Source organism: Poromitra crassiceps (assembly GCF_964638095.1).
Source record: "Poromitra crassiceps genome assembly, chromosome: 14".
Taxonomy (NCBI): Eukaryota; Metazoa; Chordata; class Actinopteri; order Beryciformes; family Melamphaidae; genus Poromitra; species Poromitra crassiceps.
Window position 1 is genome coordinate 27,792,385 of NC_139633.1, and position 27,871 is coordinate 27,820,255.

At 45.7% G+C, this 27,871-nt stretch overlaps 1 protein-coding gene across 1 annotated transcript in view; it reads left to right on the top strand.

Annotated features, from left to right (window-relative positions):
* Positions 1-690: 690 nt before the first annotated feature.
* The window catches only part of ttc27 (tetratricopeptide repeat domain 27), a 161,702-nt gene continuing 134,521 nt past the window's right edge, over positions 691-27,871 (top strand). Inside the window, exons 1-5 of the mRNA XM_083650706.1 lie at positions 691-888; positions 13,430-13,613; positions 16,896-17,025; positions 19,202-19,342; positions 24,840-24,942. Coding sequence (XP_083506832.1) covers positions 798-888; positions 13,430-13,613; positions 16,896-17,025; positions 19,202-19,342; positions 24,840-24,942 — 649 coding nt within the window. The 5' untranslated portion in view covers positions 691-797. The remainder of the gene's footprint in view (positions 889-13,429; positions 13,614-16,895; positions 17,026-19,201; positions 19,343-24,839; positions 24,943-27,871) is intronic.

Here is a 27,871-nt window from a genome sequence, read left to right on the forward strand (position 1 = left end):
GTGGGATCCCATCCCATACACGTTGTCTCTTGTGAACATATGGGCACCTTATGTAATGCACCTGGTAGCACATGTACCGTATGTTTGTTTGTTTTTCCTGTGTCTGAGCCTGTTTGTCTTGTATATTGTTCTATAAAAATTGAAAATAAAATACATATAAACCTGGTGCACCAGGCCCAGGTGCACCCAATCAACCTAACGACCCCAACTTCAGGCAAGAGAGGGCCAGAGCGGAGGGAGGGTCGTCATAACACTTTTAGATGTTTTATTACAGAAAGTAATAAGTAGTAGCCTAGTAATGAAACCCATATAGTCATACATTATGTTATGTCTAGTGAAAATAAATTACTACCCCTTTTGCTGGGGGTCCCGGGCCCCCACTTTGAAAAGCCCAGTTAGAGTTAAATACCTTAACTGGTCAATGGAAATAATTATGTAGATAACCAGCTATTAAGTATCACTAAATGCGCATCGGAATACCAACCTGCTCCCCACACCCTAAACACCAGTGTGTTGATACCGTATTCTAGATGCGCATTGAAAATGACCACAGTCCCTGAGCAAGCGCTGATTAGCTTTCCCACAATGCAATGCGCATCTGTCATGGCTGCTTACTGATGCCACTTACACCACATGGGTGGAAATAAAACATATTATCATCATTAATTGAAGAATACCATAGACATGCTTCTTCAATAAAGCGACTAATCGCCAGCTTTGAAGTACGCCCGTCCCGACTGGAAGACAGCAGCACATAACGTTACTTGACTTTTAGGAGGACCGACATTCTCTCAGGGATGCTGCGGGACGTGGAGGTCCCCGTTCTCCGAGGCTTTTTAACAGCCAGCGAGGCTGCGGGATGGAAGCAGAATACGTTCAGCTCTGCAGGTGAGAAACAACTTTTTCCTTTTGTGATTTTATCATTTTAACATCTATCAAAACTTGCTGCGTTTCGGTGTAACGTTGTGGTGTTCACTGCAGTGGTGATGACCACACTGATCAGGGCTGTTCGTTAGCCAGGCGAAGTGACATTTTGAACGCAGCATTTGACACGAAAGCGTGACAGCGGTAGTTTGCCTGTGTTACTGGCAGTGACAGCAGTTTTCTACATTGAGGTAACGATGACGAGTTGACCGCTGGTCCGATAGCAAGTCACCGGCGTAAGTGAAGTCATGTTCAGTAGCGTTAGCTAGCTGGCTGTTAGCTTTATATTAGAACGTTACGCCAAACCCTATTCACCAATTTGTGAATATGATGTCTGTTTATGGGCAAAATACTGTATATATCTCATATAAAATGTGACTCAATAGCTTTTCTGAAACGTTAAGCTCTACTTTGCATTTCGGCATATCGTTACATCCTTCATCTAAGCCATACTTTTCAGTTGCCCTGTTACAATTTTCATCCATCAAAAGAACAATGTGTTGTGCGGTATATCGTGCAGTGTTATTCGACCAGTTGAATAAAGTGCTGCTACGTTGCGTAAATGAATAACGTTATAGCATAAGATCCTATTATGGTCTCAAGTCATGTGCGATTATACCGATAAGCAATGCAGTATTAAACGGACAGATTTTGAATGGAGTTTGGTGTGACCTCTCCATGCAAGGGAGAACGGGATGCATCGGCGGCTACACAGTCACCGGTCAAACGCTCGACACCACGTTGCCACCAAATTCCGTGACTTTACTGGCATAATTATGAAACATCACTAAAGCAGTAACGTTACACAAAATATATTTTCTAAAATTCATACTGTGAGACTGCACATTTCACCCGACTGTCTGGGAGACGTGTTGTCTCTTCTGTCACCACTGTCCTTTGAACAGCTGCTACGGTCAGACCGTGGCTGTGACTCCGCTCCCAAACGTCCCGCCCGCCGTTGTTGCTGCTGTCTTGGCTCGGTATGTTGCGGGAGGGACTACGTGTTTCTAATGATGTGTTGCAGTGGATCAGCATCCAATGCATTTTGCGCAGCCCCTTCGCGGACAGCACGGTGGAGGAAATGCGCGTATAGTGACTGACAGCACAGAACATCGTTCACTGCCCCTTATTACTGCCGTCAGTTGTTGGTGGATTCACAGCACTTGAGTATTTTTGATGGATTGATATTCAAATTACCTTCTGGTGATGGTATCCTTAAAGTCTAAAAAAGTAAACCATAATAATAAAATTAAGCTACATTAGGTCCTAATGAACCACATCATTGATTGACTTGGTAGTAAAGGTGTCAATCCTTGATCAAATATCAAATTTGGTCATAATATTAAATAGTACATATTACAGACTCTCTGCCAGTTTACAATATGCTAACATTAAATCAGTTGTCTGTCGCGGTTGTTAGAAGGGCTATCAACTTTTATCTTCAGCTTTGTTCCGGGGCGAGGGTTTGTTCATAATAAAACAAGCATTAATTATCGTAAATTGACCCACTCCACCTCTCTGTGGCCTTATGAACCAAAACCTTTTTTCTAATACTACTCCAGAGCAGATATTACCCATGTTTTTCTTCAAAAACATATAAAGATATATGCTCCTCGCCAAGTCGCTCCCATCATCTGACACTCTCCACTTTAGTCTCTCAGGTCTATCCAAATGGAAGTAATATCTGAATAAATGATCAACTTTGTTTTAAAATGAGGGAGCAAACTTGGAAAATAGCCTACGTCAGGTGTTTTCAAAGTGCGAGGCGTGCCTCCCCTGGGGGGCGTGAGACAGCTTCAGGGGAGGCGCGACATCACGGGGAAAAAATCACAAAAAAGCACATCCGGGGACTTGCAGGGCGAGTTCAGCACTCAGAGCAGTTGATCAAGCCGGCATAGCATGGTAAACACCGCTGATTTGAATTTGAATTCGATGGGCGCCCGTATTTATTTGAGCTGGAATAACGTCATATGGATTAGAAACTGAGGAGCGGGGAGAACGGGAGCTGCTATCTCTACCAATGTGACAGACAGCAAACAGCCAGGGCACACGCTGCACCAAGGTAAATAGAGCATCCATTATCTCATTGTCTCTATGATATAATAAGGATATGAGCCGCTGCATGCAGTGGTGTAGTCTACCTTTTTTTAGAGGGTATACTGACTCTGACTCTGACCCCCCCCGGCGCCTAACCAGGTAGGAAACTACATCTTTCAACAGCCCAAGTTTGGCACTGATGACATCGTCACTGATGACATCATCACCATTTCAACAGCCCAAGTTTGGCACTGATGACATCACTGATGACATCATCACTGATGACATCATCACTGATGACATCATCACCGTTATCCATTCCTGACTGACTGACTGAATGAATGAATGCCTGACTCACCCCAAAACGCCTTCTCTTGACCACGCGCTGTGCATGTGCAGGCTGCGCACGTGGTAAAAATGGAATTCTCCTTTAATTCGGAGATTGGTATCGGTATATCAGCCTTCATGAACCTGTATTGGTCAAACCCGAGTGGCGCCTCTACTGGCCTCTAGTGGCGTCTCTACTGGCCTCTACACAGCATTTTACGTTGTGTGTCACCGACATATTTACCGGCATTTCAACTCTAGTCTCTACCATGTGTAGAGCCTGCTTGTGCCACAAAATCTTACAAGATTTCATTCACCTGGGGTAAACAAACCGAGTTCAACATACAGTAATTCATACAAGATGAGTGATGCTCCAACACTGCCAGCACCATTGGGTCTCCCATTCAGGTATCAAAAACAACACTGCCAGCACCATTGGGTCTCCCATTCAGGTGTCAAAAACAACACTGCCAGCACCATTGGGTCTCCCATTCAGGTATCAAAAACAACACTGCCAGCACCATTGGGTCTCCCATTCAGGTATCAAAAACAACACTGCCAGCACCATTGGGTCTCCCATTCAGGTATCAAAAACTACACTGCCAGCACCATTGGGTCTCCCATTCAGGTATCAAAAACCATCAGCAGAAACAAGTCAGCAGTCTTGTCTCTGGGACCTAATGACTCGGCAAACAACCTCCATTCCTAGCACCTAAGGGACAGTATAGGCTGCTCTTTTAGGCTGAGCTCAGTCTACCAATCACCATCCATAAAAAAGTATCCGATGGTATTTTCATTGCACTCTGTGATGATAAAAACCACCGTGACTCCTTTTCACTTGGCCGATTTAATTCATAGTTTGATTTCTGCTTTGATTCTGTGCAACAACAGTTGTTGAACGTCTTCTTTGCTCTAGTCAACTGTGGTCTGAGTTAAGTCCTTTTGTACACAACTGATGATGTTATGTCTTGTTTTTGTTGCAATAGTGAAAGGCAGACTAGCAGCTCCTTAAGGCCAGGTGATCCTCCACTCTGAGATGCAGCCAGGTGTGCGTGTTCGTGTGTATTAGGGATGGGCATCGAATTTCGAATTTTCGAATAATCGTTATTATCAAGGTCGACTTTTATTATTGAAAGTCGAAATTCGAAAATAAAAATAAAAATGTTTTTTTTTTTTTTTTGAATGAAATGTTGCATTGTCTCCCCTGATTCTAAGTACCGGTATAGTCGAATCGCTTGGTTTGAGCAAGTAAAACAATTTTTGTAAGCATTTTAAGCAAGGTTTATGGAAAAATGAATGGCGGATGAAATCCCAAGAAGGGGGTGAGGGGCTGACTTTGGCACCCCTTTGGCACTCAGACCTGAGCCTACTAAATATTTAATGAACCACTCATGATTGTCAAAACTGTTTTTTATTTTCGAAAATGTCAATGGCTGGGTTTCCCAAAAGCTTCTTTGCGCTAAGAAGCTAATTTAACCCTTCTTAAGGCCTCCTTAAGAAGCAAACGCGTTTCCCAATTGCTTCTTTACGAAGGCATGCGTTTCCCAAAAGCTTCTTAGCGCTAAGAAGCTTCTTTGACCCTTCTTAAGGCTCCCCTAAGAAGCCAACGAAGCCAACGTGTTTCCCGATTGCTTCTTAGCCTAAAATTATCTTCCAATTATCTTCCGTTAAGAAGGCTGCATTTCCCAAAAGCTTCTTAGCGCTAAGATGATCTTTCGTTAAGAAGGTTTTGTAAGAAGGGTCTGGGGCATTCTTAACACCTTCTTAATGACAAAACACTGGCAGATCCAGCCGCGTCAGGCAAAAGGAGATACTTGTGTCCACTGTTCCTCTTGTGTTTTTCCCTTTTTCCTTTCTTTCATGCACCCTTTAGTGTTTAAAATTGGGGAACACTTGAAAATCTCCCCTCTATGTATGGTTACTTGTGTTTTAAATGTTTTACCATAGGCTATATTCCTCTAATCAGAATGGATTCCTTTTATAATGTTGTGGATTTATATAGCACCTTTCACAGAACCCAAGGTTGCTTAAATTCTGTAGTGTTTCTCTTTTTTGTTGTATGCTGTGTATATAAAGCAATTTGAACTGCAGTCCATGTCTGAAATAAATAATGTTGAATAAAGTTTAACATGACCATGATTAGGTTATTCTACAACAGTGTTTCTCAACCACTGGGTCGTGGCCCACTGGTGGGCTCAGAGTGCCATCAAGTGGGCCGCAGAGGACCTCTCACATCGAGATGGTGGACAGCTCCAGTTAAGATGCTTCTTAACACATTCACTGCCAACAACGTGTAAACACGTTTTCAGAATCCAGCTGTTGACTGCCAACAACGTGTAAACACGTCCTTGGCATCGATTTTTTTTTTTAACGGGGGGTTGTGCATCTAACCCTTTTACATATCTTATATAAGTATTGGACGTGTACAACGTGTACAACCCATTCCACCGACCCACTAAGTGGCGACAAGGAAGTAGGAAGGCAAGCAAAAAGCAGTGTGATCCATTTCCATTCTCATGAAAATGGATTGGCGGAGGCGCTTTCGTTTTCGCGTTGATTGCTGGCGGTGCGGGATTGCAAACTTGCATCGTGGATTGCGGATGGAGCACACTTTGAGGCACGCAGCGTAAATATGACCAGAGTCGCAGGGGCTTCATCGGAGCTCTCGGCCAGGGCTCCGGGAGGCGGGCGAGTCCAGCCGGGCTTCCTCGGGGAGCGGCCACGCAGACAGGCACAGCCAGGCACAGCGGCAGCGGGGCAGTGAGGCTGGTGACAAGCAGCAGGCCATTTTGCCTTGCAAAATAGCACCAAATTGGAAACAGCCATAAAAGGCTTTTAGAATGGGATTTTCAACCCATTCTTTTTTGTTTCTTTTTCGCTCTAATTTAGAGTAATTTAATTTCTATTCAGAAATTTATTTGAGAGGTCGAGAGTATGAGAAAGTGAATTTGCACAGGTAGGAAAGTGCTTGTTACACGGCGCTGCAGCCAAGAAGAACGCCCACGGAGGGAGGAGTTGAAGCAACTCTCCCTCTCGCTCTCTCCCTCTCTCTCTCTCTCTCTCTCGCTCTCTCTCTCTCCCTCCCTCCCTCCCTCTCTCTCTCTCTCTCTCTCTCTCCCTCTCCCCCTCTCACTAGGATTAAACCTAGTGCGTCTCCCTCCCGAGAGGGAGGGAGAGAGAGAGAGAGGGAGGGAGAGCGAGAGGGAGGGAGAGAGAGAGAGAGAGAGAGAGAGAGGGAGAGAGGGAGGGAGAGCGAGAGGGAGGGAGAGAGAGAGAGAGAGAGAGCGAGAGGGGGAGAGAGAGAGAGAGAGAGCCAAAAATGAATGGTTAAAGTGACTGTTCTATCCAATTTCACAAAAAGCCGTTTATCTCTGAATATTTTTTCTGACGCTAAAACCATGCTGTATTCAACTGCTAATGCTTACATAACTACTAACTCTACAAACTAACTCTTTTAGACAGAGAAAGTACACATTCTATTAGTACTTTTGAGATATTGTATGTTCACAAAGTCCAAGCTGAAACGAATCCTCGGCTCTTGTAAAATGAGCCAGAATCCTCAAAAAACGGCTTGGCAGAAGCTACCTACAGCAAAAAAAAACGGCTGGCAGTCAATGTGTTAAGAACCTTCTATTTTTTTTATTTTTCTCTTCTGTTAAGAAGGCGTTTGGGAAACACTTCTTTGGAGCCTTCTTAACTCCTTAAGAAGCTTCTTAACGCCTTAAGAAGCTTCTTAACTCTTAAGAAGCTTCTTTGTTGGGAAACTCAGCCAATGTCATGTAACATGTTCTTTACTTCAGTGGTGCAATGCTTGTTTGAGCTAAAAATCCACAGCAGAAGCTTTTTCTATTAATTAATAAAGCCTTAGACTTAGAATCAGGGGAAGCAATGCAACATTTCACTCAAAAAAAAAAAAAAAAAAAATTATTTTTTATTTTTTTTACATTTTTATTTTTATTTTCGAATTTCGATTAAAAGTCGACTTTGGCCAGCGAATTTCGAATAGTGTTTTTGCTAGAAATGCCCATCCCTAGTGTATATACGCATTGTCTCAGGCTCAATTTGAAAGCTCGCCTAATATCTGAGGGCAAGAAATGACAATGGCTGTCTAAAAAAAATCATTGTTGTCCTCTCATCTCTCCATATATTGCTGTTGAAGCTGGTGTAGTGGAGTGAACCTTATTCCCCATTTGCATAAAGTGCAGCTCGTTACCCCGACCTGTATGAATTACGGACTCATTTGAGGACCTCGCCGGCCATGTTTTCCATAATTGCCGCCGGTTCCTCGGCAGAGGAAGAGTAGCTGAAATGTTATTAGCGGCGGCGGCCATACCTCAGGCTTTCATTTTCCCCCTCATAAAGCCAAAACCTTTCACGACCCCCCCCCCACCCCCCCCACCTCACCTCACTGACCCCCCCCCCCCCCCCCTCTCTCACATCATGGCCGCCCCTGGGTTTCATTAGATCAGCAGCGAGGTGAAATATCTCAACAAATCCTTTACAGGTCCGCTCGCACAGCAATTGCCTATCAAAGCCCTAACGGCCATTGTATGCGAGTGATAGCAGTGCTGATTGGGGATCCGGCTGGGGTGTGTGTATGTGTGTGTGTGTGTATGTGTGTGTGTGTGTATGTGTGTGTGTGGGGGGGGGTTAGTGGGGCGTTGTAATAAGTGGGAGTGGTGGTGTGCCCATGTTTAATGTGTGTTACATCAAGAGTGGCATGGAGACCGTTGGATAGCGATGATGACAGTCAGCTGGAGATGGTTTGAACATCTCCCCCCCAGCAGCAAAAACGAGATCTTTGTTTTAGCATTCGGGGCATGTCAAGCTGTCAGACGCTGTGTGGAGATTGGGCTGAAAGCCGTTTCTTTCAGAGCGGAGCGAGTGAGCTGCGGGGATTGCTTTTGAGAAGCAGGATAATCAGGGGGAAGGCTTTAAGTTGCTGGTATTTTGCAGGCATAACATAATTTTTTTGGGGGGGGTAAAAATAAATAAATAAATTTAGGCCTGTAGTTTTAGTATTTTTGCTAAAACATCCTTGTTCTCAGCTTTACTGTGTGTGTGTGTGTGTGTGTGTGTGTGTGTGACTGACTGACTGTCTGTAAAAACATTTAGACTGAATTTGGCAAGTTGCACAGGTTAGCCAGGTTTGGTCGTTGAGCGTTTCCCCTCTCTCTCTGTTCTCTCTCTCTCCACCAGGGGAACATGATGCAATCAATGCTAATGAGCCCAGCCAGTCTCCCTCCTCAAATAAAGACCTAATGAAAGTGATGGAGACGTTGAAGCCTGAGCTTGCCGGCAACACAACAATTACTCCTGGCTGGGTCGTCACGGCCTCGCGGCCTCCCACTGTATTACTCCTGGCTGGGTCGTCACGGCCTCGCGGCCTCCCACTGTATTACTCCTGGCTGGGTCGCCACGGCCTCCCACTGTATTACTCCTGGCTGGGTCGCCACGGCCTCCCACTGTATTACTCCTGGCTGGGTCGCCACGGCCTCACAGCCTCCCACTGTATTACTCCTGGCTGGGTCGCCACGGCCTCGCAGCCTCCCACTGTATTACTCCTGGCTGGGTCGCCACGGCCTCGCGGCCTCCCACTGTATTACTCTTGGCTGGGTCGCCACGGCCTCGCAGCCTCCCACTGTATTACTCCTGGCTGGGTCGCCACGGCCTCGCGGCCTCCCACTGTATTACTCCTGGCTGGGTCGCCACGGCCTCGCGGCCTCCCACTGTATTACTCCTGGCTGGGTCGCCACGGCCTCGCAGCCTCCCACTGTATTACTCCTGGCTGGGTCGCCATGGCCTCGCGGCCTCCCACTGTATTACTCCTGGCTGGGCCGCCACGGCCTCGCGGCCTCCCACTGTATTACTCCTGGCTGGGTCGCCACGGCCTCGCGGCCTCCCACTGTATTACTCCTGGCTGGGCCGCCACGGCCTCGCGGCCTCCCACTGTATTACTCCTGGCTGGGTCGCCACGGCCTCGCGGCCTCCCACTGTATTACTCCTGGCTGGGTCGCCACGGCCTCGCGGCCTCCCACTGTATTACTCCTGGCTGGGTCGCCACGGCCTCGCGGCCTCCCACTGTATTACTCCTGGCTGGGCCGCCACGGCCTCGCGGCCTCCCACTGTATTACTCCTGGCTGGGCCGCCACGGCCTCGCGGCCTCCCACTGTATTACTCCTGGCTGGGCCGCCACAGCCTCGCGGCCTCCCACTGTATTACTCCTGGCTGGGCCGCCACGGCCTCACGGCCTCCCACTGTATTACTCCTGGCTGGGCCGCCACAGCCTCGCGGCCTCCCACTATTACTCCTGGCTGGGCCGCCATGGCCTCGCGGCCTCGCAGCCTCCCACTGTCCTTTCATAAACCAAAATCTTTAACTGCTGTCCTCTTCAGCCGTGTGTGCCTCTTAAAGAGACACCAGAGAGAGTGTGTTTGTGTGGGTGTGTTGCCTTTATCTGTGGGGAACGCTTCAATATACTCATCAACTTAATGAGAATATTAAGTTAGATCAACAGCTGCTGCAAAACAATATAAGACAAATGGGTGGGAGAGGCTTGTCGAGGTGGTGAGAGCTTTGGAGCAAGGCGGGCGGGGGGGTGCAGTAGAACAAAGCACAGTAACTCAATGCTCTTGATGAGAAAGAAACACCGTTGTTGTCCGCTTAGACTTCAATGATTCAAAGAAGCTTTATTGTCGCGTGCACCAGACAGACAGCTACGGTGAAAGTTGAAAGCTGTGACCCACCAACTGTGCTGATAAAAACAAATATATTTTTAATAAATACAAATACACAATAAAAACAAGTGCTAATTCGCAATAGCTGCGACCACTAGGGCTGGGTATTGGCAAGGATCTCACGATAACGATACGTATCACGATACTTGGGTCACGATACGATTGTATCACGATATATTGCGATGTATTGCGATATTCTACAGAATTTACTCAAAATTAAATAATAGAGCTAAAGATACAACACACTGTGTACCACCCAGGTAGTGTAATAATATGTACATCACTTTATACTGATAAGTTATGCCTCCCACACACTAGAGGATAAAAGGCCCGATTTAATGCCCGATTCCCCTCGGGGGGGCGTGGCCCGATTCGAGGCTAGTCTCAACCGATTTTTTGTCAAAATAATTGTCAAGTGTCTGGTGTCAATAAATTATTGATTGAATCGGAGCCGGCCCGATCTCGAATCGGGCATATCAAACATGTTTGATATTTACGATGGCTGTCTCCCGACGGAACCCGCAATAGCCAATGAGAGCGAGCAGACCGGGACGCGTCGATGGTCATACCCGGATGTTAATGCAGCGCTACGAGTTGTGGCAACAGCAGTGCCATGTAGCTCCTCTCTCAGCAGCATCCTCACAGCTTAAAACAGGGTGGACAGCGGCCGATGGCTCTCCAAACATGTGCCGAGCGGAGCGGTTTGTTTGCTTCAAGGGAGTGGATATGCTGTAATATGAGCTCTCAGACAGGACGTTGTTTTATCTCATTTTGCGAGGGTGTCCGCGCTGCTTGAAGTGGACCCGCCGCTCGGTGCATGTTTGGAGAGCCATCTGCTGTTGTCTGTGTGAAGAAATTGCGGTTTTGTGGGATATAAACAGCCTACAGTCTAGTTGCTGGAATCGCTGTGAGTCGGTACTCACAGCGATTGGTGTGTGGTCTCGCAGTCTGGCCGAATCGTCTAGTGTGTGCCTTCAGGCGATTTTAATGTTAAAATCTGATGAAATTGTCCTTATGTCTGTGGTCTCTCATGTTTTTAAAATCGGTTAAGATTTGAAAATCCTGTAGTGTAGCAGCATTAGTGGACAAATTCAGCCAAAACTACTGAGTGTTGAGTGTTACTGAACGCATCAATATGGGAAATATCGATACAGTATCGATTAGGGGTGGGAATCACCAGATGCAGAGGCCTGGCATGGCATGGCCTGCAAAAAATGTTTTATTTTTATTTTTATTTTATTTTTATATCGCGATACTTGGCGTCCAAGTATCGATACAGTATCGGGAAATAAAACATCGCGATATATTGCCGTATCGATTATATTGCCCAGGCCTAGCGACCACATAGGCGAATTTGTCGAAATGTAGGATGGTAGGCGCAGCCCACGCTACCCTGCCTCTGCCACATGGAAATTTGCCCCCACTGCCCCCTTCTCCTGCTTCAGCCATCCTGCATTTCGAAATTTGCCCCCAACCCACTGCCCCCCTTTTAGCCAATTGGCATGAACACAAACGCACACCTTCACGCACACACATCTGACCTCCGTGCCAAATTCCATCCTCCTAGTGCGAAAACTGTGCCCGCTAAAGGATGGTGAAGTTTTGTGGACCAACCGACCGACAGAGTGACTTATTGAGCTGCTGGTCGCAGCTAAAAATCAATAAGCAATCGAAAAATAAAAAATTCAGTGTAAATTTTTAAGAGGATTTGTGCAAAATATACGTACCTGTCTACCATACGGCAAAAGCTGACACTGCTAGCGGACAAACTGTTAAGAGTTTATAGCCCATATGGCTTGGGGGGGAAAACTCAGCCGCTCAGTTCTTGTTCTGCAGAGCGTGAGGACGCAACGCCTTAACACCCTGTGCAATGCCTTCTTGTCCTGGGAGGAGCAGTTTCCAAACCAGGCTGTGAAGCCAGAGAGAAAGCTGGGGAGACGTTGAAGCCGAGCATGCCGGCAACACAATTATTTGATCGCTAATCTGTTGTTCTGACACAAAAGAGCTTTATTTTGTAAACGGGGACGGACAAAACCGTCTTTATTACTGTCACAACAAGCAACCAACATGGGGCGGCTTTAGCTCAGGAGGTAGAGCGGGTCGGCCAATGACGCAAGGGTTGGCGGTTCGATCCCCGCTCCCTCCCAGCTGCTGTCGCTGTGTCCTTGGGCAAGACACCTAACCCTCCTTGCTCCCGATGGTGTGTAGGCACCCTGCGTGGCAGCCTGCCGCCATCGGTGTATGAATGGGTGAATGTAGACTACCTACTGATTGTAAAGCGCTTTGGATAAAAGCGCTATATAAATGCAGGCCATTTACCATTTACCATTTACCAACATACTTTTTGACCATCACTGGTCAGGCGATGATCTTCTTGCATGTGTTTAGTGTGGGAGGGGGGTGTTTATCTGTGTTATATGGAGGAAACCCTCAGGTGAGCGCGGGGAGAAGATGCAAACTCCACACACAGATAACCCACCTGGGCAGTGGGCACCAAGGGCATGGGGGGGAACATGCCCCCAGTGCCAACAGCAACCCAGGTGTGAATCGAACCCAGGACCTTCTAGCTGTGAGGAGACAGCGCTAGCGCTGCTCCAATGTGGAGCAATGGCAAATCCTGTGCACTATATAGCCCTGGACAGTAGTAGGGATGGGCATTTCTAGCAAAAACACTATTCGAAATTCGCTGGCCAAAGTCGACTTTTAATCGAAATTCGATTTTTTTTTTTTTTTTTTTTTTTTTATGTGAGTGAAATGTTGCATTGTCTCCCCTGATTCTAAGTATAGTCGAATCGCTTGGTTTGAGCAAGTAAAACAATTTTTATAAGCATTTTAAGCAAGGTTTATGGGAAAATGAATGGCGGATGAAATCCCATGAAGAGGGAGAGGTTGCTTATAAAAATTGTTTTACTTGCTCAAACCAAGCGATTCGACTATTCTTAGAATCAGGGGAGACAATGCAACATTTCACTCACAAAAAAAAATATATATATATATATATATATTTTTTTTTTTTCAAAAAACGAATTTCGAATTTCAATAATAAAAGTCGACCTTGATAATAACAACGATTATTCGAAAATTCGAAATTCGATGCCCATCCCTAGACAGTAGAAAGTGGCAGACACTGGTGTCAACGAACGCACCTGTTGTTCTCAATGGCTGCAACTTAGCAAGCTAGAACTTCCTAGCTTCAGCATTCGACATGTGGCAAAAAAAGGTCAACGCTGACTTGTGAGTCAGTCCCTCTGTCGTTGGAAGTGATGACATAAGACAGGTCTAACCATGACTACCCAATCTTTAAACACACAAGAGGAGGGGCCAACAAGTGTAGAATAAACAGTTCCAAATATGCTTGGTGTGTGAACATGCTCTAACTCAGGTGAAACATTTGGCACTTCCAGAGGTGGGTTCTCTGCTGCAGTCCTTGCTGGAGGGCGATTTGGAGGCCGTGCTGCTGAGCCCCCTGGTGTTGGACTTGCTGGGCGGAGACGGTATCTGCAGCGATGGGGAGGACATCGAGGCCTACGTGGAGAGACGGGTCCTCCTCTATCTGACCGACACCACCAAAGATGACAAGGCCGACAGGTAGCATATCCGCATGGGACACCAGCCGTCCATCCGCTTTATACAGAAATGGTTCTGAAATTACAAAAAATATGTTTGCCTAAAATATTTGATGTTAATGTGTTTGTAATATGTTGTCTGTCTAAAAGCAGCTGGTAGAGTAAACAAAATCATAGCAACCAGCCATGTCACCTAAAAAGTAACGCCGGAACTGAACAAATTGCGGTTTTATGCCAATAGGATTTAGCCTACTTTGACATATTAATCTCTCACATTGCGAGTTCTCGTGCTTTTGATCCAGTGCTATGGGGAAATAACGGATGCAGTTGGTAATAATTTAATCGTGAGGATGATCTATCTGTGGAATGGAACATAAATTGCTTCCCTGTTATCTCTTGAATTGTGTGTTCTTCTTGGAGTGTGTCAGAAACGAAGTAATTATCTTGCTGTGAAAGATTACAAAAATAATAATTTGGGGGGGCATCTTGGTGGCTCAGTGGTCTCTGAGGTACAGTAGATACCATGTAGTCGCAACATCCTGGGTTCTAATGTGCTCAGTGGTCTCTGAGGTACAGTAGATGCCATGTAGTCGCAACATCCTGGGTTCTAATGTGGCCCGGGACCTTGTCATTCCTCCCCCTCTCCAGTCTCTTTCCTGTCTGTCTCGACTGTGAAACTACACAATAAGGGCAAAATGCACACACATTTTTATGCTCCCGCAGGCAACAGCCGTGGCCCGAAGGCATTATGTTTTTGGTAGGGCCCTCCGTACTTGCGTACGTCCATCATCTGTCCTTCCGTCCGTCCGTCCCATGCTCGTTAACATGAGATCTTAGGAACGCCTAGAGGGAATTTTCTCAAATTTGGCTCAAATGTCCACTTGGACTCAAGGATGAACTGATTAGATTTTGGTCGTCAAAGTTCAATGTAACTGTGACCTCACATCCGTCCGTCCGTTCCATTCTCGTTAACACGATAATGACGATGTCATCATTCTTTAGCCGTCCCTCCGTTACAATCATGCCTCAGCTAATCCTACATGTCATTTCACAAACACTACTTAAGCTTATCGTCCCGGGTCAATGTCAACTGTTGTACCGTCTCGCCCTGTTGTCTGTATGTCATAACTCCGTCCACATGTTCTGTTCTTTTTTGTAATGTCATATTGCACCAATAGAAAACAAACAAAACCAAAACCCCAAAAAACACACGATATCTCAGGAAAGCCTTGAGGGAATTTCTCCAAATTTGGCTCAAACATCCACTTGGACTTGAAGATGAACTGATTAGATTTGAAGTTTAAGGTCACTGTGACCTCTCGTCCATCCGTTCCATCAAGCAAGGGGCCGGGGCTAGGTAAAAGGGGCCATAGGGCCATAGCTAGGGATAGGAAGGTCGTAGAGAGTCGGAATTGGAGGTGTGGCTAGGGGGCGTGGCTAGGGGGCGTGGTGAGGAAAAGGGGGAATTTTTGACCTACCACTTTTAAACTATTCTGAGACCAAATATGTGAATAGCCACCATATTGCCTTATTTAGAATATGGTCAATAGTCGGGTTATTACAGTGCATGTAAATGTAGTCACTGACTGGAGTTAGACAATTGGGGATCTATCGATCTAACCCTCCGATCACCGCTGTCCCTATGCCGTGCCACCATGCTATATTAGCATAAGTGGTTATGTTTAATATGTCTTGGCGATAATGGCAGGACCTTTGACAGTTCAAGTGCCCCTTGTTTATAATTAATTTTCCTTCATTTGCTTCAGGGAAATTCCACACTGTCAACCTGTTAACCTCTGTTATTGTAATTACGTGGGACTATTAATGTTGGTACTTTTCCAAAATAAAACTCCCAAACATATCCGCTTTTAATGTGAAGGAGGGAGTCGAGCGTATCACAAAGCTGTTCTCCGGCCGAGAGGAGCTTGACTGTTCTTTCTCCCTTCACTGCCTCTCTTCCCGCTGTCATGAATTATTAATTTTTAATAAGGACAGCTTAACATCTCCCTTCCTCCCTCCCGAGGGGGGGGGGGGGGGGGGGGTGTCCGCGGGGGAATCTGGATTGCAGCACGCGTCACTAGTCCATTCCCTTCCTTTGTATCGGATCCATCTTATCTCTTCTATCACCTTCCATCACGTTCCCGGCTTGATAGGTAGGCAGCTAGGTGTGTCGGTGGTCGCGGCCCGTTCTTAACGTCCCGTAATTACCCGTTAGAAAAGGGACGGTCGTCGCCACGCTTCTCTCTTCCCGCTCGCTCCGCGCCCGGGCGACCCACCTGCCCGCTTGAATTATAGTCTCGGGGAGAATTTAGACGACCCAGTGCAACTCACCTGCTTTAGGAGAACGGCTCCGCTTGCTGTGAAACGAGACAATGAAAACGTACCTTTTCTTGTTTGGGGATTTCAAATAACCGTTAAATCAAATGTTGCCTTTTGTTGGGGGGTGGACGTGTTTAATGGTTCATTGTTCGCCAGTCCCCTCAGTGCAGACTAGTTCAGGTAGTGCCTCTCTCTGCTCTACGGTCTCTTTGCTGAGGCAAGAGAAGGCAACGTTTCCTTTCCAGTTCTCTGCCCTCCTGTTAAGTCTTCTCTGTCCCTAAAATGCCATTGTTCACATTTTCATTTACTTGAACTGAAAATTGGCGTGGGACCTATCAAGTCACAATGACATTGAGAATAGCTTTCATATTGTTACCTAATTATAAACTTCACCTATCTAACGCGCGCGCGCGCTCGCACGCACGCACGCACGCACACACACACACACACACACACACACACACACACAGTTAGGTCTATATATGTTTGGACATTGGACACAATCTTCATCATTTTGGCTCTGTACACCACCACAATGGAGGACTTGAAATTAAGCAATCAAGATGTGCTTTAAGTGCAGACGTACAGCTTTAATTTGAGCGTATTTACAATTTGACATCCAAAATCAGGTTGTACTGACAGCTGCGTGGGCATGTATGTATGTATGTCTGTCATTGGAACTGGTTCCCTTGCATTTATTGACGATGCGACTGCTGACAACTGCAACATTACTCAATTTCCCCGCGGGGATCAATAAAGCATTTCTGATTCTGAACATTTCAACCAATAAAAACCATCGCAGATGTTTGAACAATCCACCGCCTGTGCTGTGTTCCATCAGCACCATTGTTGTTTACATTTTTACCCATCTTCCTATCTGGGAGGGAAGCCAGGCGTTTCATCTGTTCTCTCCACTACTTCTTCTCAATCAGTCAAACATGTCTCCCCCCCCCCCCCCCCCCCCCCCCTCCTCCTCCTCCTCCAGGGACGTGGCGGTGATGGTCCTGGCCGTCGCTTGCCTCCACATGTTTGCCCAGAGTAACTGGACCGGTCCTCCAGTGTCCCTCCATGTCCCTGACCTGCTGCCCCCGGCTCTCCTCTCCTCCCTCTCTGAGGTAAAGTACCATCTCATCATCACTTTCCTCTTCTACGATTGTGTTCTATATCATCGGTCCTGCACAACCCATGATATATTCCGGTCCGTCTGAGGAGGGGAAACCGGATGATGCAGCGGATATGTTTCTTGTTGTTGTTAGTGAGTGTTAGCGTTAGCATTAGCTAGTAGCGCGGCCTACACGTCAGGCTCGCCCGCTTGGCAGACAAACTGCTTGTGCCATTTACAGTCTGTGGCTTGTGATCAAACAGTCCCGCAAAAGCACTTTATACTCAGAGCTGGCGTACACTTATAGAAACTAATGGAAACCCCTTTACCTGAAATGAAACATCCAGGGATTGTGTATTTAACTCCAAAAAACAACTCGCTAACGCTAAGCTAACCGCGCTAGCCGGGTGTCCCACTATAAGCCAAAGGGACTTTGGAGTTGAGCTAACGCTAGCTGCTGGACAGAGCCATCTAACAGAGCCAATAATAAGGAAAACAAAGGCGCAGTCGCGCACATTAGGCTACATAAAAAGCATCAGTCAACATCACATAGTGTCTTTTCTTTAATCTGGTGGCAGCAATTTTCAGTAAAGTGAAACGACACGGATGGTTTATAGTGCATGCCCCATTCATTGGGCCCAGGCTACAATTCACTGAGAACTGGAACCAATGCAAAATTTGAACAGATCAGTAACATGACAATAAGAGTCTAAATTACTATGGCTTTTGTCATTGTGTTTTATCTGCAGACTAAGCAGTCATTGGCTTTCCGTTCTATACAAGCCTTTATTTTTGGATTGACTATAATTGAGTGATACCCTTTATTAAAACAACCATATTATATCAGAAGTTTTCTTTGTTTTGCCTTCACAGTGATGTCAGTTAGATTTGGTTAGGTCAGAGCTATATGCTCACTACATCTGCCTTTTTTTAACCCCAGGTGTGCATAAAATACAGGTAAAAAAAAATATATATATATATATATTTTTTTTTTTATAATAATTATCGGTTATCGTATCGGTTATCGGCCAGAAGAAGCAGATATTTATCGGTTATCGTATTGGTTGAAAAAAATCCATATCGTGCATCCCTAATCTGTATCTGTATGGCCTTCAAAAGCCCATATCAGTCAAACCTTTTGATGCAGGAAAGTGTTTGTATTAAACAGATTTCTCCTCTGCTGTTGATTCATTTACGGTACAGTTATTTCGGCCATGTTAAAGCAAAGGTGTATCTGTGCGTGTGTGTGTGCGTGTGTGTGTGTGTTGCCGTCTGACAGTGTGATGAATGGCGGGGACAGGTGACCCCTCTGTGGCCCTCTGCTCGGGGTAATGAGGCCTCATGGAAGCTGGCCATAGTCAGGCACGGGGTCGGAGGAGCGCCCCAGAGCGGGCCATAGGCAGGCACGGGGTCGGAGCGAGGAGCGCCCCAGTAATGAAGCATCTCTGGGGTCCCAATTACGCTTCCTCTCGGCGGCGGCCACACCGACAGCCGTATAGTGCATCTCAACACTGCCATTAATACACACGAGAGGAGAGAGGGCCGTTCCTTTAGTCGAGGAATCTCCTTCAGTGATGATGATTTATCTGCACTGTCGCATGAATAGCGGAGCAGATTAAACACACTTTTAATGTCAAATCGTTCACACGATCTGGAAAGAAGCAAATCCTGCTTGGGGGGGATTGTTCTTTTGATAAAAAACCTATTATTAGCCTATTAGCCACGCACAAATCAAGATTTCTCCACATATTTATATGGAGTTGATCTCTTTGCATACAGGAGATCTCACTGTGCTTTTGTGTTTAAATGAGTGAAGGAAGCCTCCATGCTTGCTTGACGGAGGCTTTTATCCAAACCGTCTGTCTCTTTTCCTCCTCTAACCCAGCTCTCTGATAGAGTCCTATTCCTGGAGCCCCTCACCCCTCCCCCAGCTTCCACACACACACACACACACACACTACCATCATCATCATCATCATCATCATCATCACCACCACACACACATACCCTAGTTCCATTGACTAGCGTTTTCTAAAGTGTCCACCGCTCGCTTTCTGTCCCGTCGCTCCCCTCCCCCTGAGCAGCCTGCCCGCTGGTCCTAATCTCAGAAAGCCAGAGAAAACAGAAGTGTTTGTCACGTCTCAGGAGAGATGACCTGGTCCAAACCTCCATATCTCATGTCTGCCCAGCCTCAGGCCTTGACCGGGGCTCTCCACAGGAGCCTCCTCTTGGACGGGGAGTCGGTGTACAGCCTGGTGGCCAACCCCTTCCTCCTCCTCCTGGCCAGGGTCATCCTGATCAACTGCGCCTCCAAGATGGACAGCCTCCAGGTAAGAACTCCCTCTACTTGTATCTGTCACAACTAACTGTATCTCTCCCTCGAACGGATTACACCAAGTTTTTGGGAGATACTTCCCTCGGGTCGACTTAGCCGTGAGAACATAGACGACAAAATCGTCGTGTTTCATCGTTCATCTTTGGCTCGATCGTTGGCTCCAGTGCTCTCTGCAGAGCTTTTGAGCAGAATACCACTTTTAGCACACCTACAATCACTATTACTACTCCGTTTGAGGCAGGCAAGTATTATAATTATTTATATCGGATACTCCTAAATAACGTGACGTAGCAATGCGATTGTCACAACAGTGGCATGTAGTCAGTCGCCTGATAGCAGTAATAATAGTTACTTTGCTGGGTTAGTTAGCTAGCTAGTCAAAATTTAGCCTCATTGCCAGTTGCCTAGCTAACCACCACAGCAAGTCTTTTTCTTTTCTTTCCCTTGCTGGTTATTATATTTAGATATTATTTGCACACCGCCTGTACTCTAAACTGTCCTCCATGATGACATCGGGTGTTGTTGATAGATTTGTCACGTGACAGCAAAGCCTCTCACGTGACATCTAGACATTTTGAAAAATGCTTATATGCATGATGTCCTTCTAAGAGCTGGGGTGGAAGATGTTTTTCACACAAAGCAACTCATAGTTATTAGTGTAGTGAAAGACATTATTTTTCAGAAAGTAAAGGATAAATGGGCATCAGATATATGTTACAAACCAAAACTTTGCACCTTCTGTGAAATAAAGCATGTGTACGGCACAGAGAACTATGTTTTGTATAATCTGTCTAAGAAAAAGCGCTCCCTATGTGCTCAAATCAGAGCTGGGATACTTGGCCTTCATATTGAGACGGGCCGATTTGTGGGCACTGCTGAGGAGGATAGACTGTGCAGTCTGTGTGAACTTAAGGAAGTATGAAACTTTTGCATTTGCCACTTTCTTAGAAAAGGCTTGGTTGATGAGGAGGAATGAAATGTATAGATCAGTGGTTCCCAACCTTTTCCAACTCAGGGCACACTTTTATGTCTCAAAAATGTTCGCGGCCCACCTCCGACCCCATAAATACAAAGGCCATATAATGCGTTCTCAGAGCACTTTTTTATTGAAAATTTAACATAAAGGACTGAACTGAATACAGGAGAAACATGTTGGAAGCTCCACAGTCACTAACACAGCACCTGTAACATGTTGCAACACCTTCAGTATTACAGTTTTCAAGGAGCTGTCCACACACACACATACACACACACATGCACACACACACACACACACACACACACACACACACACACACACCAATCATTCAAGGAGCTGTCCATCAGCACCACACAGATGTCAGAAATGACAAGCAAGGGGCTGTCTGTAACAGGCTAATTAACAAATGATTAATAAATAACGGTATCCTTCAACAATGGAAAAATGCATTCTCATAACAATTTGACATCCAATATCAGATCCAAACAAAATCCAAATATCAGAAGAAAGCCCATTAAATCGATAGGGTTACAAATAAACACAAACCCAATATAAAGATGATGTAAAGATGAAACTTCAATTCAAGCAAAAGCAATAACATCAAAGAAACAAAAATCATACTTTTTCAAGTATGATTTTTCAAAATCTTTCAAAAAAAAATTGAAAAAAAAAAAAAAAATTTTTTTTTTTTTTTTTTTCAAAAATCATACTTTTTTGGAAATGATTTGGCGGCCCACTTGCAATACCTTCGCGGCCCACCAGGGGGCCGCGGACCACAGGTTGGGAATCACTGGTATAGATAAAATAAGAAAAAGAAAATTTATATATTTTGTGTAACTGTGTCATATAATCCCATGTGGGATGGGCCACAATGTGGCATGACACGCAAATAAAATAATTATTCATTCATTCATATATAACAAGTTCTAATACTGGAACCAAGCCAACCCGTGTCCTACTGAATCGTGAGTGACCATAAAACATTTCAGTTGGAGCAAAAATAAAATTTTCTAAACTGGTTATATAAGGTTTTTTGAAAAGTCTATGGAGAAAATGAATGGGGAAACTCACTTCCGGGGCAAGACATGTCACGTGACCGTTGAGCTCTGTTGTCTCTCGGCAGCTTGCTCATCAATCTAAGCATTTGTTTCTTCACCTACAGACAAAGCCCTCCTTCCTGCCTCTCTGCCTGCCTCCTCCTCCCTGCCTCTCTGCCTGCCTCGCCGTGCTCAGATTGGCATGTTGATAAATGAATAGTATACCGGTTTTCCTGAGTGGAATGCAAACGGGAAGATGAATGGGTCGGTTGATGGATAACAAAAGCATACACAATAAGCAGTGTACATCAGTATTCCTGCAGGGGGCAGGTGTACATATACAGGTCCCCCCCCCCAACGCATTAATGTTTCATTGGCCTAATGGTGAATGATGCAACTACACACTGTAGAGACAGCCTGGGGTATACAAATGTATAGTCGAGAGAAGGCTACAGATGTGTACGTCTGTTAGGCCTGTGAGCGTGTCTGAATGTGTTGAGGAGGTTTTGACTGATATTGTGTTTTTTGAACGAGGCCGGTCGGACGGTCGATTGGTCGGTCGATAATGCTCTCGTCCGAACAAATTCTCACTGGTCAGACAATCGCTGGTGTTGCATTCATAACTCCCATTAACAACTACTGTATTGATCAATTCTACATCGAATACGTAATCATCAATCAAAAGTGGATCATATCCATCAAGATGATTTGTTTGCAACACTGACTGGACCAGATCTGATTCATACTATCGGCCCCATTTCCGTATTGAGTTTTAATCGTTGACCCACACTCACACACTAGCATGTCCGTTTGAATTTCAGCTTTCCAGCTAAAACGGACCTTCTCTTGAAAGACGGCGAGTATAAAGATTCAGTCTCCTCCGCCAGGGACCTCAGCACCCTGCCAGGGACCTCAGCACCCTGCCATTCCATAGCCTTTTAAATGCTAATGAGCTATAGGGGAATTAATTACCAGCACCGTTTTTCCCACTCATTGGGGAGTTGAGGGCCGACTAGCTCAAGGACACGCTGTCCGCTGCCACTAACCACCAGCGCTCGCTCCGACCACATCAAGTTTCCCCTCCATCCACCCACCCATCCTATACGCTCTGTTTATCTGGATTACACTTACGCTCCCCCCATCGCAGCACCGTAAACGTGGGGGGAGAGAGGGAAGCACCGCTCGTCTCCTCTGCATACAGTACCTCTGATGAGACAGGTGTGTGTGCGCCGACATGACCAATACGTGTGCGCACGCGCTCTTACCAGAGAGTGTGTGTGTGTGTGTGCTAGGGATGTTCATTTTGAAAAATTTCCATAATCGAAAATCGGGGAAAATTAACGATCAATTGTCGATTATCGATCATATTAACTCATTGAGTGCCAGCCACTTTTGGAGAACGGACGCTCCCAGTGCCAGAGTTTCAGAGCGTTTTCAGTGATTTCTCGAGGCCCACAGAATATTGTGTGATATTACTATGTAAACACCGAACACGCACAAAGAACGATGAGACTCTATTGTATCAGCAGCAAAAAACAGTTTATTGATATCATTTTCCGTTCTTTAGTTATCAGCCGGAGAAGATAGGTCAAAAACAGCAAAAACATGCGTTTCCATCTAGAAGCTGAGATATTGAGCCTTTTGTGAAATTTCAAGCAAATCACTGACTCTGAAACTGCAAACTCCTCCTCCGTGGGTGTGTCTCTGGTGGCTTTGCTCGCTCTGCTGCTTGTCAGGCGAGTCTCTGCTGCTTGCGGATCCACGTTCGGATGGCCGCCGCTCGTCGGGGGAGTCTGGATCGGGCTCGCTCGTTTCTGGGGTTTCGGTTGTGAGCTGGGATGAAGCTGCGTCCGATTCTGGGCTTTCTGGGCTTTCTGCTGCGCGTTTCAAAGTGTGCTGCACCCAGAGTCTATTTTCGGAGCCCCCCACCGTTGTGCGCCGGCTCCCAGCGCGACAGCGAAAAGCCAAGCCATTCTCATGAGAATGGTTTCATCACGGCTTTTTCTGCTGTTTTTACTCAACTTTCTCTAATCTGGAGAGCACTGTCGCCACCTAATGGGTCGGTAAAATAGGTTATACACATTCAACATGCCCCAAAATTTTACAGGAGATGTATTAGGCATTGATCCACGTCCCACCGTCAAAAAACGCAATTGACGACAATCGTCGTCATTGGCACTCTACGTTAGTAGACTCAATGAGTTAATAATAATATTTTTTTAATATTTTATTTTTTATTTGTTTTTACAAAATGAATGCCTATGGCAGAAAATACAAAAGACAACGTGTTCTCCTCAATGAACTCTTTATTTCAATGTGTCTTCTCTCCAACACTCTGCTGTCCCCGGCGCATGCCGGTGTGAATTCCCCATGTTTAAAACAGTTTTGTTGGCACCAAGGCCTGTGCCCAGCCAGAAAACTAGAGACTATATGAAGCTCCACCTTATGTTAGTCAGTTGTGCAATGGAGTGGGGCGAGGAGGAACGAATTCCACCCAAACCTAGTCCGGAAAAAAAAAAAAAAAAAAAATTAATAATAACAATAATCGAAAAAAATTCCACATGATCGATTCCATTCCTTAACGATCAATTATCGATTTTCGATAACTGATGAACATCCCTAGTGTGTGCGCCGTGTGCGCGTGCTGGAGGATTTAGAGTCTGCGAGACGGACAATTAGAGCTCCATGTGACCACGCAGCGGAGCGGAGAGCGGGTCGTCTTGCATTGGAAATGAGGCGGGAGATATCCTTCCTGACATGCAAATAGGCTTTTTACATGGTTCACCACCGCCGCGCTCTCCAATGCTGTACGAGTACAGGGGGAGGGGAGGAGAGGGGGGGGGCGGATCTGAAAAAGCGAAGGAGCCGGCTATTTTGAAGGCTTGGTCAGCACTTTAGTTCCAGCTTGCTTGTGGGAGTTGGTGTTTTATCGGTGCTATAGGCGCCTCAAGAGCAGCCTGTTATTTACTTAGGCCCAACTGTACCGACACATGTGGACGTGTTACTCTCGGACCTCGAGGGACGTGGCGTATAACGCTCGTACTCTTTAACAACGCGCTCTTACTGTTTTGCTCGCACCGGTCACGGGAGTTTTATGTGAACTTGATATTTTCTCTGCTGCAGTCGGGGAATATCATTTTACAGCAACATAGCAGGATGCGTCTTCCAGCGTACTGCATTTCCACACAGTCATCATCGCATTAGATGCTAGTTTTCAGCTGCACTGCAAACCGGTGGTGTTCAGCCCCGTCGACACGCAAAACAACACGAAGTCGTGGAAGCGCTCGCGCTCAATTATGGAAGGTCTCGGAGAAGCCGTCACATTTTTGACATCAGGGCCACAGGGGGGGATCCCAGGCTTTACTCACTATTCCTGTTTCCCTTCAGTTTACGGACTGAATAGTTTTGTCATTTGCATTTTTACGCTCGCAACAAATCCTCACTTATTCCCTTCATTTCTTTGTGTGTCTGTGTAGCTGCTGCCCTGGTGGACCCTGCGCTACGTCAACCTGCACCAGCAGATCTTGGAGGCGCGCTCTCCACAGCTCCTCAGCTTGGCGCAAAGCAGCATGGAGAAAGGTCTGTGGACACACATGCACATGCATGGGGGGGGGGGGGGGGGTTGGGGTGATAATGTTCCTATATCATAAAAAAAAGTTTGGGAACCACAGCATCAAGATGACTTTGTCACTGCTAATGTCTGATATGAATTAGACTTATGAATGAGGATTTGCTCATACTGGGCTGATATTGTGCCTCTATAGTATGAAAGGATGGTTTTACCGATAATCCACTTTGTATCATTAATAATCTCTGTACTATAAAGCACATGGGCAGTGTTTACCTTCTCTCTGTGTTTTCCTCATGGAGAAAAATGCTCCCCGCTGCTGCCTGCAGAAACTCCGCCCCCGCCGCCAGCTGCAAGTCATTAAGGCTCGTTAAGGCTATCGATTCGCATACTTACAAAATAAAAAATAAACAACAACAGGAGCAGATTCCACGTCTCGAGCAGAACGTCCGCAGCCCCGTTGTGACGTACAACACGTCACAATGGAGCACTTTGCCAGAGGAGGAAATGGGAGATCTCCATGAGGAAAAAACAGAGAGAAGGTAAACACTGCCCATGTGCTTATATTACCAAGATTCTTAATGATACAAAGTGGGTTGATTAGCGGTAAAGCCATCCTTTAAAGCTCTCCCATTGGCCTGTGTGTGTGTGTGTGTGTGTGTGTCTGTGTCTGTGTCTGTCTGTCTGTCTCTGTGTCTCTGTGTGTGTGTGTGTGTGTGTGTGTGTGTGTGTGTGTGTGTGTGTGTGTGTGTGTGTGTGTGTGTGTGTGTGTGTTGTCCACCAGCGATATGATGGATGTTCCTCTGTGATGCCAGCAGTATTTGACTCAGCAGCCTCAGAGCTGTCAGTCTGTCAGACCTGTGATGAAAGATGCCTTTACTGGCCCATGCTGCTCCAAATGCTCTTCCAGAGCCTTTTCCAAGCCCATCTTTGCTTTGGTCAGGAACATTTAAAGACATAATGACACAAAATCGTTACTCTGTGTGCTTCGTTAGGGAAATAACTCATCCACTTGCCATGTTGCACTTGGCCATTATTCTTGCATTCCTTCCAAATGAACATCTGCCACTGAAAATGTGTCAATACAGAATGTGTTTATTGAAGTGCGTCCAAACGCACAATACAAAAATGTATTGTGAAATTGAATGGATGGACAGTCACCTGTGGAAGCCCTATCAGGGTTGAGTGAGAAGCTAGACGTGTACAGTATGCTGTAGAATGCTAGTTGATTCAAGCTGGACGTGTACAGTATGCTGTAGAATGCTAGTTGATTGAAGCTGGACGTGTTCAGTATGCTGTAGAATGCTAGTTGATTGAAGCTGGACGTGTTCAGTATGCTGTAGAATGCTAGTTGATTGAAGCTAGATGTGTACAGTATGCTGTAGAATGCTAGTTGATTGAAGCTAGACGTGTACAGTATGCTGTAGGGATGGGCATCGAATTTCGAATTTTCGAATAATCGTTGTTATTATCAAGGTCGACTTTTATTATTGAAATTCGAAATTCGAAAAAAAAATTTTTTAGTGAAATGTTGCATTGTCTCCCCTGATTATTAAGTATAGTCGAATCGCTTGGTTTGAGCAAGTAAAACAATTTTTATAAGCATTTTAAGCAAGGTTTATGGAAAAATGAATGGCGGATGAAATCCCATGAAGAGGGAGAGGGGGTGACTTTGGCACCCCTTTGGCACTCAGACCTGAGCCTACTAAATATTTAATGAACCACTCATGATTGTCAAAACTGTTTTTTATTTTCGAAAATGTCAATGCCATGTAACATGACATGACACTTCAGTGGTGCAATGCTTGTTTGAGCTAAAAATCCACAGCAGAAGCTTTTTATATTAATTAATAAAGCCGTAGACTTAGAATCAGGGGAGACAATGCAACATTTCACAAAAAAAAAAAAAAAAAAATTACATTTTTAATTTTTTTTACATTTTTATTTTTATTTTCGAATTTCGATTAAAAGTCGACTTTGGCCAGCGAATTTCGAATAGTGTTTTTGCTAGAAATGCCCATCCCTAGTATGCTGTAGAATGCTAGTTGATTGAAGCTGGACGTGTACAGTATGCTGTAGAATGCTAGTTGATTGAAACTAGACGTGTACAGTATGCTGTAGAATGCTAGTTGATTGAAGCTAGACGTGTACAGTATGCTGTAGAATGCTAGTTGATTGAAGCAGCTGTCACAATAAGCCAACTTTTAATACTTCAGAATTCAGTATTGAACTTGATCAACTTTCACGGTCAGAAGGTCGCTTGTCTCACTGGGGCGCTCGTCTCACCATCTCTGCATTCATAACCGTTAGATGACCTAGTTGAGGATCAGTATATGGAATTGCACTGTGAAGAAGTGTGTGTGCGTGTGTGTGTGTGTGTGCGCGCGTGCGTCTGTGTGTGTGTGTGTGTGTGTGCGCGTGCGTCTGTGTGTGTGCACGCGTGTGTGTGTGTGTGTGTAGCTGGGAAACGATGCAGCTGCCGTGTCTGAAGTGTGGTGTTTTGAAGAGGGCTGAACTGTGCTTCTGGCTGACAGGTGATGATGAGCCGTGTGATACACTGAGCACTGAGAACACAGAGCCTGCCCCTGTCAGCCGTGTGTGTGTGTGTGTGTGTGTGTGTGTGTGTGTGTGTGTGTGTGTGTGTGTGTGTGTGTGTGTGCGTGCGTGCGTGCATTTTTTTCTTGTACCTCTATCCTTTTGGGAACCAGTTTGAGTTTTAGAACTTTGCAGTGAGGACATATTTGTCGTTTCATCCGGTCTTCACTTTTGCAAACGGACGGTTTCCAATAGGCCTTTTTCACAGCAGCCATTTTGTGTCAAAAAGGCAGGAAGTAACACAGGTGCACCAAAACATTAATTAGGGTTTCCAACTTCCAGTCCATTTAGGTACTGGAGTGCCGGGGCCCTAATTAGTGAGTTGATTGCACCTGTGTTTACCCT